This window comes from Wasmannia auropunctata, unplaced genomic scaffold (assembly GCF_000956235.1).
Source record: "Wasmannia auropunctata unplaced genomic scaffold, wasmannia.A_1.0 LD335754.1, whole genome shotgun sequence".
Lineage (NCBI taxonomy): Eukaryota > Metazoa > Arthropoda > Insecta > Hymenoptera > Formicidae > Wasmannia > Wasmannia auropunctata.
Window position 1 is genome coordinate 1 of NW_012027136.1, and position 16,023 is coordinate 16,023.

General features: G+C 29.5%; 2 protein-coding genes across 2 annotated transcripts; both read right to left on the bottom strand.

Annotated features, from left to right (window-relative positions):
* Positions 1-794: 794 nt before the first annotated feature.
* On the bottom strand, positions 795-10,439 carry LOC105456142 (the record flags this gene model as incomplete). Its single annotated transcript, XM_011699963.1, has 5 exons — positions 10,368-10,439; positions 9,964-10,132; positions 2,329-2,667; positions 1,730-2,230; positions 795-965 (listed from the first exon to the last, which is right to left on the bottom strand). Coding segments are annotated over exons 3-5 (991 nt in total), but the record flags the coding sequence as incomplete, so codon positions are not given.
* On the bottom strand, positions 6,485-14,183 carry LOC105456143. Its single transcript, XM_011699965.1, has 5 exons — positions 14,179-14,183; positions 13,665-14,076; positions 12,515-12,704; positions 11,511-12,005; positions 6,485-6,927 (listed from the first exon to the last, which is right to left on the bottom strand). The coding sequence occupies exons 1-5, from the start codon at positions 14,181-14,183 to the stop codon at positions 6,485-6,487; spliced, it is 1,545 nt and encodes a 514-aa protein (XP_011698267.1).
* Between the last annotated feature and the right edge of the window lie 1,840 nt (positions 14,184-16,023).

Below are 16,023 nucleotides of genomic sequence, written 5' to 3' on the forward strand. Positions count from 1 at the left end.
CCAGCCCGCTCAGAGATGTGTATAAGAGACAGCGCGCGCTTCGCGCGCACTATTTAACAGTTCTTATTATAATTTATAATAACATCGACCTCAATATATACAACTGTCAAAATGCAATGACACAGCCGCTTACACGAAGTTAGCGCAGCGAGACAACCAATCAACATCGCGGAAAAGCGACAACAAATAATTCGAGATAATTTTCGAGAAATGCGAGTTATTGACTTTACATACACTTTTTTAGATAGGAAAATATGATAGGTTTTTTCATCACAGATAAAATATTTTAAAAAATCAAATTTTTTCTGCATCAAAGAGATATCTTGAAAATAATTCTTGAAATCATAAACTTTAAAATTCGCAAAAATTGTACATAAAACTGCAATAAATTGGCATAACCATTTAGAGAAATAATAAAATATAACAAAAAAGAAATATAACAAATTTTTTAAAATAATTTTTTATAGTGCATTTTCACTACAAAAAAACAATTTTAATTCTATGGGATTTATGTCAAAACTGTTATGGCAATTTATGAGGACGTACATTGCATTTATTCTAAAGAAGTCAGATCGTTATTGTTTAATAAACACCTGAGATATCATGCGCGCAAGCTCCAGAAAAAGAAAATGGAGAAAAACAGCCTCAAAATTTTTAAATTACATGCATTCCTTTAAATCATGCTTAATTATTTCTTTTTGTTGCCCCCTTTTAACATAGAGAAAAAGATTAAGACAGAAAAATTAAATATCTCACCATTTTTGTATGAAAAATTTTATCTTTTTTTAGTTTACGCTCTACTGCACGTAATTCTTCAAGATTTTTTAATGGGAGCTCTTTAATTACATCAACAGCAGGCACAATATCATTTTCAGGCTTCTTCGTTACTACTGCTACAGTTTGTAAAAAAGTCTCCATGTTTCTGTCAGTCTTGCGCGATAAAAGGTTGCACGATTTCACTTCAGCTAAATTAAATTAAATTAACAAATATTAAATTTTTTGTTTCTTTCAAAGAAAGCATTGGAAATATTCTTAAAAAATTAAGTATATCATATATAATAAATTGACAAAAATATTTAGCTTTTTATTGTAATATTAAATGCAAAAGAAAATCATTGTTATTAGATAACTATGAAAAAAACTTCATTTTGTAAAAATTCAAAATAGTTTCTCAATATTACTATATGTAACTAACAGTAACTCATATAATTAAACTCAAATTATGTATGTACATCTAACCTAGCTATCCTAACTACCAGTTAAAATTTTATTACAATATTTAAAAATAGAATTTTCCGAAAGTTAACCAATTTTAGACCAAAAAATGTTTATTAATAGAAATTATGTGGTAAATTATAAGACTGTAAATTTGAATATTGACATTAATCATTTTAAAGAATATTTTTGTTTTACATTTAATTTATAATTAAATATTTAAGTTTTAATTTATAATTAATAACAACAAAATAACCTCCAAAAAATAATTACTGAAATTTTTAAAAGTACTGGTAGCATGTCCAATACATATGTCTAGATTGCCACTTTCATAGCTGTCGTAGTTTAGAAATTACTAAAATAAGAAAACTTGATTTAGATATCCTTTACGATTTTTTTCCGGAAAACGGTTATGCGAAAGTAGTAGTAGATCCTAAGACTTCAGTTTGTAGGAGCGAGAATAAAAAAATTTAATTAGTCTAATACATTTATGTAAACAATATTTTCAACATACCACTCAAATAACAAAGTACATCGGCCACGGATTGCAATGTGACCTCTCCTCCTTCTACATAAGCACATTTGTGTATGTTTGAACGTATTTTGCAGCCTTTATTACTGCTAGTAACAGCTTTTTCAGCTTTGCTCGTTTCGGGCTTTAATGTCCGTTCCTTAATGGGAAAATTGTCTTTTATGGGCTTTGTACGTGAACTGGAATTCGGCCATGGTGGTAAGTTGTTTAAATCAGATGAAGCTCCGTGTTCGGAAGGCCAATTCATAGTTGCATCCACTTTATCATGACTTGTTTGTGAAAAGTCGCTTAATTTTGGAACAGGTGGTAACATATTCTGTTGTTTCTTTTTGCGGACATTATTTTCTTTGTCGGAATCGACAAAACGCATGTTTATTTTTTTTACTCGCTTCCCCTTTCCTTTCTCCTCAAAATCCGAATGCAGTGATGCATTCGGATTTTTAGATAACTTAACAAGCATTTTCATGCCACGCTCATAGTTCTCTGTATAAAAATTATGAATTGTATATATTACAGCAACAGAGTGTAAATTATTGTAAAAGACAAATTATTTAATAAAATTGTGAAATTATCAAATTTACCAATGCCTTCTTCGATCTTTCTGATCGGAAAACAATCCCATTCCGAATTCAATTTTGCACATTGTTTGACTAATTTTTGTATTGTCCCTTGATGTTTGTTCATCGGGTACCAACACATTGTGCCCAATGTCGAAATCCACGATGATGGAACCAGGTCGTTGAAACTATCTAGATTGTTTTCATCATCAGTATCGAAATGAACAATAGACCATGCTGGAGTAACGATCATTTTTTCACGGGATTCGTCTTCATGATCAATATCATCGCCTGATAAATTATCACTTTTTTTTGTATTTGACGAATTCTTTTCGTCGGTCATTTTTTGATAATTTGTAATTCCTGAAGAAATAGAAACAATACATAAAACATTTATATTATTTTACAATTACATAAGTTTAGTGGATAAACAATAACATTAGTGTATTATAAAGCTGGACGCATGATCAAAGGAATAGGGAACAGAAAAGAATTTCAACCTGTCTCAAAAATCGTGTATTCCACTTATATATTCACTTATATACATATATGGTTTAGGTTTAGGTTAAAATTCTTATTCTGATCTGTTCCCTATTCCTTTGATTGCACTTCCAGTTTAATTAATAAGAAAATAAGAATATGATAATTTGTAATTGAATAATTCACAAAAGATTCAAAAATTTAAAAAAATTATTGAGCAACATCCAGCTTCGGCCGTTAATTCGTAGTTTTCGTAGAGCTTAGAACATGAATAAATGTTAGAAAATAGTATGCGTACAAACATAAATTTTTATTTGCGTAATTATTATAATAACTAAGTAGTCAAAATTTATGCTTTGTTTTAAAAAATATATTTTCTACTAAATTATTATTAATATGAAAACCGCAACTTAGATACTTATTTAAAACATCATAAAATATTTATCAAAATTTTGTCAAATTTTTTTGCCACTTTTTTTTATTATAAATTGATAATTTTTGAAAAATATGGAAAAATCAATATTTTCTACTGTAAATTCAAATAAATAGTTAATATCTCTTATAATAATTCTATTTTTAGGGGATTTTTGGGTAACTGTCAGGTCATCCTAATCTGAGGTCTAAATTTTCAAATTTTAAAATTTAAAATAGCGGAATCGGTACAATAAACCAAAAACAAACACAGTTTTATTTAAATTAAAAAATTTTAATTTCTGATTTGTAATCAGCGACTTAAAAGATTCCCGGATACAAAATTTAAAAAAAATCGGTTTGATACAAAAATTCGTGACACAAAGGGTTAACAAACATATAACATCAAATGTTTTAGTCTTTTGGCATTTATCAATTTTATTGTGCATGCCATTGATCTCCGTGTTTTCATCACATTATAGCACGCATTTAGTATGTCAACGTTTCGCATACATTGTACAGAGTTTGCTTCCTCAGGACTACTGATTTAGTCCGATGTAAGAGTTCCACTCTGAATATTCCTTTATTAAAAGAGAAGAGGGTGAAAGAAATATAAAAGAATGCTCTGAGATAAACAACTCATATATTGGACTAAGTCAATAATCCTAAGAAAACCAATTACAATGATTGCGAAACGCCTGGATATAAAATGCATATTACACACGGTGGAAAATCAGAAATCAAAGGTATAATTGCAGTAATATGCAGTAAAAATAACACTACACACTTTTCAATATTCTTAATTATAGTACTTTTTAATTAAAACGTATTTTCTATGCATATAACACATGATTTGATAAAAAATTGGAAGAAGTTTATTAATAGAAGCAGAACTTTTAATTTAAAACCCGACATGAGCAGTTCTATCTTTATATCCATCTGTACAATAAAACAAGATGGATGAGGACTGAGGTTCACCGATGGAAATATTCTTTCAAAAAATTGAGGTGAAGACAGATTATGACACATTTTGTCTAGTTTGTTTTGTAAAATAAACTAGAGATTTTTTGTCGCAGTACATTTTTGGTCCTTATATATCAATTACCCCGTTGCATTATATGTATTGCACTTCACAAATTGTAATATTGGTTTCCCTCATTTACTATATGTGTATATTTCTTGTTGCTCATTCAGTATATGTATGCAATTTTACCCGTAGTCCCGTTTTTATTTTATTAATGTTTTAGTGCAAGTTATCAACTGTTACAATCACGCAACTTATGTTATATAATTACATGCAAGTGATTCATATTCACCTGTGCTTTTGACTCTTGTCGCACTTCATAGTAATAATATGTAGCTATTATAAAGTAAAAAGAAGAAATAAAAGAAGAAATGTTGCTATAATGAGATGAAAAGAAAAAAAAATAAAAAATAAGATAGCAGGTAGTGATCAAAAAATAAGATAGCAAATAAAATAAAAAAAGAATAAGATAGCAGGTGATGATCAACTATGCAACTACGGCTCGTCACAATGCAAAATTGACAATACTACATATTCAGTTTTGTACGGCAACTGAACATATTTTATGCTAATTTCTGACAATGGCCACATTTTAAGAGAAGATAATTTGTTTACTTTAAATATTTCCACTCGGCTACTCTCACAAGGAGTAGTATAAAAATCACATTTCTTAATAAATTCCCTACCAATCACGACGGGAGCCTGCAAATAGTTAGAAAAAGCTATGTTCTCAACTATTATAATATTACCAGAAACAGTGCCACAGCAATTGTCAGGGCTTTTAATCGTTATTTTAAAGTGTGAAAGCGCAACAGCACGATACTGTCGCGTACAAGCTGGCAAAACCGGACCAGCATTATGGAGATAAAAAAACTTTGGAAAATGTCTTTCTTGCACTTGTGCTGAAGGATGATCAGACTCAAATGACATGATTTCTCCCATTCATCGTCCGATTTGTTCAAGTGGCTTACTGCGACCTCTGACTTTCCTCTTTATGTCCTGCATATAATTTTCAAAAGGAAATGCAGATATCGCATTCAAGGAGAAATCAAGTAATTTATCTACAAAATAATCAGCATCATCAGTTATATGTACATTGTTATGGAAATTGTGTGCAATAAAATTTTGATTGTACAATGTTGCCGTCGACTGAACAAAGTGTTTCAACAGAGCTTTGACATATTGACGAAGTTCCTGCTCTTTACACCATTTCGGGTTTAATAAAATTCTCATTGAGACATGAAATTCTAAAAAATGTATATACTTTTCTTCGCTGAGAATATTTTTCAGCGCAAGCGGTCCTACATACAGAATAAATAATCTAAATTCCGTGGCTTTCCACCGTAAAACAATTTCCACTTCTCTAGGCTTTCTTGAAAATTCTGCAGAAATACAAGATTGATACGAAACAAGACGATTTGAGAGCAAATCAATTTGAGTAGCCGAAAGTCTATGAGGAATTGCTCCCTTGTACCAGATATTAATAATCATTGTGCGCATTACACCAAGGCACTGTAGGTGTAAATAATCAAGGACAAAATGATGTACAAAATCTAGACCTGCAATATTTATAAGAGGGGTATCTCGAAGTCGAAAATTAGTATCTCTCCGTTCCCGAAAATCCTCACTAGTGCGAGAGGGGCTTTCTAAATCTAGGAAGATTCGTCGATTGTCTGAAGTCACGCCTCAAACGGTGCATCTAGTGCAGGAATTAAAACCTGTATGTGATACTGTTCCCATTATGTAGCTTTTTGCTGGGGCATCACAAACGAAATAAATGCCATCTAATTGTACGGTTTGATTTTCAAAATAAAGGCCATTGTTTTTGATACTATTAATTTCGGTAATAAAATCTAGTAAGTAGTCCTCTAGATTTGTTGGTTTTTCTTTGCCGTAATATATTCCGATAGGAAACACTTTTTTACGCAATTATGGAACAGACACTATACTGCATAATATAGGATACACTTGACCAGGCGAACTTCTAAATAAAGGTAATCCGTCAATATTAATTAATAATTGAAAAGATCCTACATTTCTTAAGTACTTGGGAGCAAGTTTTAATAACTGTTTTTGCAAACCAATGTGAATATAATAGCCAGGATCAACAATTTTTTTAATTAAATTTACATTTGTTTTAAGCAGTGTACGTGCGTTGACCGGAAATCTAGGCTCTGACTCGCCATCGGCAAAACAGTTATGATTTTCTTTCAATCCTGATAGTAAGTCCGAAATGGCTTCGTGCGTTATATTGTGTTTTATAGACTAACTACGAAGAAATTTTAGCATTTTCGAATTATCAGAAACTGATTCTTCGCTAGACCGAGAACTCGAATTAGATGGAGAGTTGTGTGGGTGATTGGGAGAACCATCATTATCGATATATTCATGTTTTACACTTTCCTCATAATCATCACTACCCCAATATTCAAACTGTTCAGAACATTTAGAACTTTGATCAACTTCGGAATGATAAGATATGTCAGAATAGTGAGAAAGATCAGAATGGTAGGAAAGTTCAGAACGATGATCAATTTCAGAATGATGAGAAAGATTAGAATGATAAGAAAGTTCAGAATGCTGAGAATCACTAGAAGTAGCTTCCTCTACATCTTCAGCATTAAGTCTCCGTATTTTGGCTTTTTTGCACAGTTCATGAAAAGGTTTCGGCATGTTCTTCGATGAACTGTAAGTAAATTTAAATATAACTAGAAACCTTACGCAAAATAATAGTGTAATACAGAAAATAATTATAGTCTAACAACTCCTACACTTAAGCAGAGTTAGGAAACAATTATGATTATGGCTTTACACATATGTATATAGTCCATTAGGTAAAAATTTAAAAAAGTATATACTTTGAGATCTGTGAATTGAAAAGTGATGTAAGTCTTTGTAAAAAAGAGCTAAAAGAAAAAAAGCTGTCACGACACGCAAAAAGAACGATTTTCAGATTGTTTAAGAGATACGACAGTAAAGAATATGAAATACAAGAAACACGGAAACAAATTTACTGAATCTTTAAAACTTTTCAGTTAATATATTTTTATTGATAGTGGTCGTATGGTCTATGATTATAAAAGGCTACTCGAATGTATTGCTATCAATTATAATAATTAATAGATGCTTAGATAAAAAACGGAAGAAATAATTAAAGATGAAAATAAATAAAATAAAACAAATAATACTAAAAAACATATAGAAAACTTGATAACGCTGAAACTAGTAGACGGACCCTAGTAGACGGCTGCCGCGCGACAGCGCTCGAGAAACAGTGCTCAAGGTTTTGCTCTCGAGTATCTATCGCGTTAAAGATTTGTTCTAAGCAGATTATTTCAGAACAAACATTATGCGCCACTTGAGAACAGTCTTACAAAGTGACATTTCAAGTTTAATAAAATAACTCCGGTAAAAAACAATAAATATTATCTTCCAAGACTTGCAAGCTATATTCGAAAATATATTTTCTGGAAAATTGTTAACTTTTTTTGGAGAGGCCTTTCCTTAAAACTTTGCACATGCGTTGTACACACTTAATAATAATGCCATTTGCAGTTTTAAAAAAAGCCCCTTTTCAAACACTTTCTGGAGTCAAGAACTATGTAAATCTAAGCTTCCGTCTATAATTTTGTTAATAACTTTTTTTTCTGAGAGGAACCTTTTTTTAAAACTGTGTAGGTGACCTAATATTACCACAACGTGTGTGCAATGTTTGAAGAAAAGACCCCTCTCAGAAAAGTTACTAACAAAATGAATAGAAAGAAAGTCAGATTTGCATAGTTCTCTCCCATAGAAAGTAATTGGAGAAAAGCTTTTTTTTTAAACTGTGCAAGTGACCTTCTAATACAACACGTAACGTGTGTGCAAAGTTATAAGAAAAAGTTCATTTTAGAAAAAAGTTATTACAAAATTTCCAAAAAATATCATATTTTCTAATGCAGCCTGCAAGTTCTTGGAACTTCTATTTATTGTTTTTTTTACCGAGTTCTTTCTATTAAATTTAAAATGTCACTTATGTAAGACTCAAGTGGCGCATAACGTTTGTTCTGATATAATCTACTTAAAACAAATGTTTAGCGCAATAGATACTCTAGAGTAAAACTGGATTGAACATCGCTGTTCGAGCGCTGTACGTCGCGTGGCAGCCGTCTGCCAGATCCATCTGCTTCAGCGTCATGAAAACTTGGCTAAAAATATATTAAAAAATGTATTAACAAGTATTGTAAAGAATTTATTAAACAAATTGATAATTTAAAGATTATGATAGATAGCGAAAATTATGTAAAAATTAAATACTATTTCTGCGATTTCATTTCTACAGAATATTTGATAAAAAGTTCAAAATTAGAAGAAAATGGAACTGTTGGAAAAATTGGATACTATCCAATTTTAACAAACATACCCAGATAGACTAATGTATGTAAAGTTTACTGCAACTTATATTTTAACTCAAAAAATATTAAAAACAAAAAAATTATTAATATTTAAATAACACTTTACTTTCCTTTATAACAATACAAAACTGTAACGACAATTCACTTTCAAGATCATTTTCAAAGAGAGTTCATTTCAAAGAGAGATCATGAAATTCAAAATAACTTTATAAATATTTTATCTGATGTTGATGATCTGATTTCATCGAGGATTTCATATGAAATCGATGCTAATAGTCTGGCTAATTTAAAATGCGGAAATTTATATTTTATCAAATATAAATCCTAAAACTAGAGGAATATTTCACAAGTAGTTCGACAAATTGACTATGTCAAATAAAAAATAAAACCAACAATGAAATCTCAAATTTATTGGAACCGGTTTTCTATATGAATGCAGAATTATTGAGGAGGCTAACAATTTTGCGTTATTAAATAATAAAGCTCAATCTCAAATTAAAATAATGTACAAGATAAGATAACTAGATAACAACAAAAACTAAAAAGAATTTAAACTATTTTAAAAATTGCAAATCAAAATTACGGATTATTTCCTTAAAACTGTAACAATAATTATTGAAGATCACCCTGATATACACAAAATACTTCATTAAGTACCATTAGTAGTGTAAAAAATAGACGTGAATTCTTAAATAGAAGTCCAGTTTTCAGATTGTTTAAGAGATACAGCAGTAAAGAAAATCTGCAAGAAACACAGAAACAAATTTACTGTATCTTTAAAACTTCAGTTTATATATTTTTATTGTTGGTGATTGTATGCTCTATAAACTTTTAATATGCTAATCTACAAAATGTATTGCCATTAAATACAACAATTAATTAATGCTTAAATAAAGAAAGCAATATGGTCGACGAGATTATTCAATAATGTCTATTTCTATTAATGTAGATTAACTTTAATTTTGGTTCAATTTACTTTTTATGTTTCTCTAGTTTTAAAAATCAGAAAACGATATAATAAAGATAATTTCTACATTGATAGCAATAGACATAAAAAAATTAAAAGATATATTTCGTTTTTGATTAGTAGTGATTCTTAACAATCACTTCTTGACAACTCCTTGATGTAACGTTAAATTGAAACTTTTTAGTAATTAATTGACTACAATATTGCAACATTTTCATTATAAGTATTATTTATAACAAAATTTCCTTCAGTAAAATTAACCAAATTTACATTTATACGATAATAATAGTAATAATTAATTGGTGTACTACGTCCTAAACCAGTGCCGAAAAAAATATTATTTTGTAAAGACGAGTAATCTCCAATTTAAAAAAATTGCTTACCAACAATAGTATAAGGCACAAACAGCGTGTAAATTATAGGTTAGGCAGCCAAAGAGGTCTTGATGATGCTTTGCAGCTATATATATATGGCAATCGATGAAATAGTTTGTAAAATTGATCTCAATTCGATCTCAATATATGTATGGAAAGTACTTTTTTGTACAACTGTCTGAAACATGATCATAAGTAAATCAATTAATATATATTGTGAAAAATTCTTAACACTGTTAGAAGATAATTAAAAAATATATACATAAATAAATGTATAAAAAAACATATTCGTCCGCTTTTTCATATTAAAAAGCTGCGATAAAAAAACACGAATTTTTATATAACCTGTAAGATGGGTGCATTAGTTTTCAAGTAACCACTACCGTTAAGATAGATACAAAAAGATAACTTACCTTAATTAGTGGAAATGAAATCCCAAGAGGCTAGAAAAGTTCCTCGAAAAATAGCAACGCACTGTATTTCACACAATATTAACGCTATACTTCTACAATATGGAGCATCCGCACGTCTAACACCGGAGAGAGTTTTCTGTTACGCATCGCATTCACTACCGCAACGCTAATAAACGAAATAACTCAAGCGACAAATCAGAGAGGCAGATTCACCTCACGTGACCTATCCGTAGGTATAAACCTGTACCGGGAAGACAGTGTGCGCGCACGTACGTAACGCAGCAAACGACACGGCAACAACGAAAATAAACGAGGCAGACGATGTATGTACGTATTATTTTATTCTTGTTGTTCATTGAATGTTAAAGGACAAGGATAAAATAATACCTCATGCGCATCATGCATGAAATGGAACGCTTCTTTAGTAAAATACCTGCAAAAGATTAATTAATTTAAAAAAAATGTTTTTTTAAATCATTATTTCTAACAAATAATTAATGTAAAAAACATTAAATAAACATTAAAAATTATTTTTTCACACCATTATTTCAAATAAATAATTAATATAAAGTAAACATTTAATAAACGTTAAATAAACGTAAAAAAATATAAGTTCCTCACCACATTTCAAATAAATAAATAATGTATAATAAAAATTTAATAAACGTTAAATAAATGTTAAAAAAATGTTTTTTTTTTATCATTATTTCTAATCAATAATTAATGTGAAATTAACTTTTTAATTTAATAAATGTTTAATAAATGTTTTTTACAACATTATTTCAAATGAATAATTAATGTAAAATAAACATTTAATAAACGTTAAATAAACATTAAAAGTATGTTTTTTTACCATCATTTCAAATGAATAAATAATATATAATAAACATTAAATAAACGTTAAATAAACGTCAAATAAATGTTTTTTGAAACTATTATTTCAAATAAATAAATAATTTTAAATAAACATTTAATAAACTTTAAATAAACGTTTTTTTTAAACATTTTTTTTTAAACGAATAATTAATGTAAAATAAACATTTAATAAATATTAAATAAACGTTAAATAAATGTTATTTTAAAAACAAGTCGTGAAATGTAAAATTAATAAAAAAGAAACGTTTAAAAAAACGTTTAAAAAACATTTTCTGCTGATTGGGGTGCTGGGTAATTTGGATGCATATTCAACACCACCATATTCATCCTGACGTCTTAACAGAAGTGCTTCTTTTTTCTTTAACTCATTATCGACATCATCACTGTCGGGACTTAATGATCTCTTCGTTTGTTGTTTGGTGTGTTTCATATACTGTACACAGTTATATATCTGTAGTCTCAGAGTTTCAATTCCACTACCCCACTGTTCATTGCCGATTATATCTTTAAATGTTAGGGGATACGTTTCGCAAATATTGTGAGCGATTTCTTCAGCTACTGCTCGTGAGGTGGCTTTGATTTCGTTGATCATGTAATCAGCTACGACTCTATTTAGTGACTGTCTGTGCTTTGGAAGTAATTTTTCACCATTTTTACACGCTTCAAATATGCCACTGGGCACTTTATTCCATATTTCTTTCATATCCAAAACATATTTTTCTTGCGACCTGTTTGATTTTGATTTCGACGTACTTGGAGAAGCTAGAAACAAAAATATAGAATTGGGAAAACCATTACATACTTATTTAATAAGTAAAATAGTATGCAGAGCTCGTAAATAAATGTAATTTCATAAAATAAAATATCTGTATTTTTAGTTTTATGCTGTATTATTTCCTCCAAATCAATTAAAATATTTTACTTATTTCAGTAATTCAGAAATAAGAAATGAATATTGAATAAAACTTTTTTTAAATTTTTTATCCAACAACAAGAAACATTTTACTATTTCCACAATTTACTATAAAAATATAATTGTTATATTGGCAAGTATATTTTTAAAAATTATTTTATATAAAAGGACACATGTGGTAACTTTCTAGGTTGGAAATTTCAATCCAAAGAATTGAAATTCGATCTAATGGACGGAGAATTACGGCAATCCAACGTTGAACTTGGGCAATTCTTCATCCATTGGATTGACTTTTATTGTTAGTCCTAAAAATTTAGAGTGTATATAGTAAATACTAAACGTTTATTATTATAATTACCTTGTCTATTTTCGACACTTGTTACACTTAAAACATTGGTATTATTTTCTATGTTCGTTTTTAACGCATTTGTTTCTTTCAAAGCTAATTTTTCACTCCAAATTGTGAGTAACAACGGTGTATTGCACGTATCGGATAACTGGATTATAATATCATCGTCATCTATTTCAGTGCCGTCCTCCAAAGCTACCTACGTATTGGAAATTTAAAAGAAAATAATTTGATTACAGTTTATCGAATAAACGAAATAATTCAAGTTAATAAAAAATGTTAAACATTTTTAATACTATATAATTTATTTACACTAAATAAATGTTTTAATTGCTTAGGGGTACAGTGTACTGTTGAAAATTGACCACTTTTGGCCACAAAATGAATTTTCCAAATTATTTTACTTTTTTATTTTATACACCCATACTTATTATATACTGCCATACTCAAAATATCTCATTATGAACTTATAAACAAACAATATTAAAAAATTAGGAAGTTTACATTTTTTCAGTATTATTGGAAAGTTTCTATTAAAGTTTTTCAAAAATTTTTATCATTTTATCATATATTTAACGATAATATAACAATACATAAATATCAATAAAAATCAATAAAAATTAATGATAATGAGATTTTCTGGACACTGGTCCCAACAGTCCACGATACATTTTTTGATATTTTTTGATATTTTCAAAAATTTTTATGTGTCATAAAAGTACCTTGTATTGATCTTCAACATCTAGCTGGAATTTTAATATTGCAGTTTCAATGATTTCAAATACACTTTCTGCTTTTATCAAGATTTTTTTACTACCTGGTGTGCATATTTTAAAAAGAGGCATTATGAAATCTTTTCTGAAAGCTGAAAAAAATATTATGAATATGACAAATTATGACTGAAAAATAATGTTGATATAATTAAATAATAATAATGACTAATATAATCAATTCTGAATTCATTTAGGTATTTGATAAAATGAAGATTATCAATTATGTACATATGTATAACTTTTAGTAAAAAATAATAAGACAAGACTTATAAATTTAGACATAAAAATTTGTGTACTTGACAATTTGCTTAAACGTTACAGAATGCAACAGAATATTATACATGTTAGATGTGATGAGTCACAAATCCATTGCGTGGTTTTATAACCAGCATATTTCCTAAATCGTATATATGCATAGGTTTAAAATCCATAATATCGTGCAATAGAAGGCATTCATATCTGATTTTAGGTCCCAGTTGATAAGCTCGCAGGTATGGTCTAAAATAACTTTCTACAACCTCAAAAAGAACGTACACATGCGTATCGACGGAACAAAGAAACAAACAAATTTTTCCGATAGTTATGTTCTCCTCATATCCATTTTGCCGGATCATCAAAGCATGTCCTTTTACGTATTCTGTTCCTTTATATGTTACCCTGATACATTGCTGACCGTCGCTAGGTACCTTCATTTTCACAATGACCGCTTTGATATCTTCGTGATATAAGTCCAAGTTCAAATCGCATAATTGGTAAAGTTCTGTTTCAAGTCTGTTGTCGGCACCCAGTCGTATTAGACTTTAAAAAAGTTCATGTTTAATACTCAACGATTTGATCACGTTGATAAAATTGAGAAGATACCGAATGGCTCTTTTAAAAAATCTATGTTTACTCTCAAACCTCATGGTCCAAACTTTTATTAAAGGACCGAAGTTTACAATTAAGGTACAATAATGAGAAATGTAGTAATGTTTCGGTCTCAGTCGAACAGCAGGAAATAACCTTTGCCTCATAGAAAGGTACTCCCAAATAATTCGATTCAGATAAGGTAAACATGATTTATTAATGATAGGCGAACATACTATTTCGATAAGTTCAGTCAACAAAAGCAAACAAAGCCACATATCATTATGTATATCCGCAATTTTATCTTCAATTAGCAGAGGAAAAATCCGTAAAAAGGTCCACATCTGGCATGCACCGCCAATAATCCGTATGCTTTTTGCTGGTAATGTGCAAGGCTTATCTTTTCTGTCTTCTGTTGAGTCAAATTTATCAATCCGCATATTGAGCTCGTTCAGTGTAAACCATTTTTCTCCGATGAAATAATCAATGAACAATTTTAAATCGAAGGCAACGACTCCTTCAAACACATCGTGCCCTATACATGGAGGTAATCCCGGCCCACATACGTGAAAGTTTTCTAATTCGTTAAAAATCGAAGAGAATTTGATACCTTGATAATGATTTTTTCGTTTTTTAATTTCATTCACGGCTTCATTATATGATTCAATAGTTATTTCTGTGTAAATATTGAACGCGCTATCCGCATCATAGAATTCATTTTTTGTTATTAAGCAAAATCTACAAAAATTTTGTGAAATGCTGAAATTTTCAATAAATCCTCCTAAACTGTGATTTCCAAGGTTGTCACCAGTAATAAAAACAAGAGAGCCTTTTATATATTGTTCGTCTATTTTGACTCCTTGCTCAATTCTTTTCAAATCAGTCACAACTTTACCATACACTATTTCATGTACAAAATCGGTCTCTTTACAAAGTGCCACAAGTTTAATGGCATTTACATGACATCGAATGTAATGAGGAACATTACCAATGGTCATGTAAATGGCCAATAACTTGTGTTTTTTTCTTGCAGCACCTATGGGATTAACTATTTCAAAAGCATCTTGGTAGAGTATGATTTGTAGTGCATCAGGATTTTCTTGAAAAAATTTATTGTTTTTAAAAAAACAGTTCCATCTGTAAAATCTTCCAGAATGTCATCACGACGTGGTACTTTCTGATGTTCAAATCTATTGTGAATGGATTTATCCGTAAAGTACCTTTTCAATGTTTGTATTATGGGTACGTAGACGAAGGATGTTTTTTTCTGTTTATTGATAACAACTTGAATAGGTTCTACATAATCAAATATAGTTTTATACATTTTTTTCGTTTGAAGTCCGTAGCAAGTTCATCTTTAGTTTTTAGAATGAAATCAGACTTAAATGCTTCGCTTAAAATTCGATTTATTTGTTCTGATGTAATGCCTTCTGCTTCGAGTCGTTCTGATAATCTGTTTTTAATTAATTCTTGTGCTTCTTCATGCATTTTGCATAATTCAGTTGTTATATATTGAACAGTGCTCGCTGGAAGCAAAAACTCACATTCTAATTTTAAATAAAATTGGGCTACATTTTTAGTAAACAGATCGAATTCATCATCAATATTATGTGGCACATCTACTTCCATACAAGTTGCATTTAATTGGTCATTAAATTCATTCATGTTGAATTCGATTACTGATTCGTTGAATAGCTGAAGCACTTGAGATGTAGATGCTACAGCGTTGCCATTATCGGGTAAGGTAATATTATTCGTTTCTATATCACGGCATTTTCTATGTATTCTCGTCAAATGACTTGTAAAGGAGGATATAATCGTATATTCCTTTTTGCACTGTAGATACGGACATACAATGAGATCATTCTCTTTAATGTGCAATTTTAAATGTGTGAACAA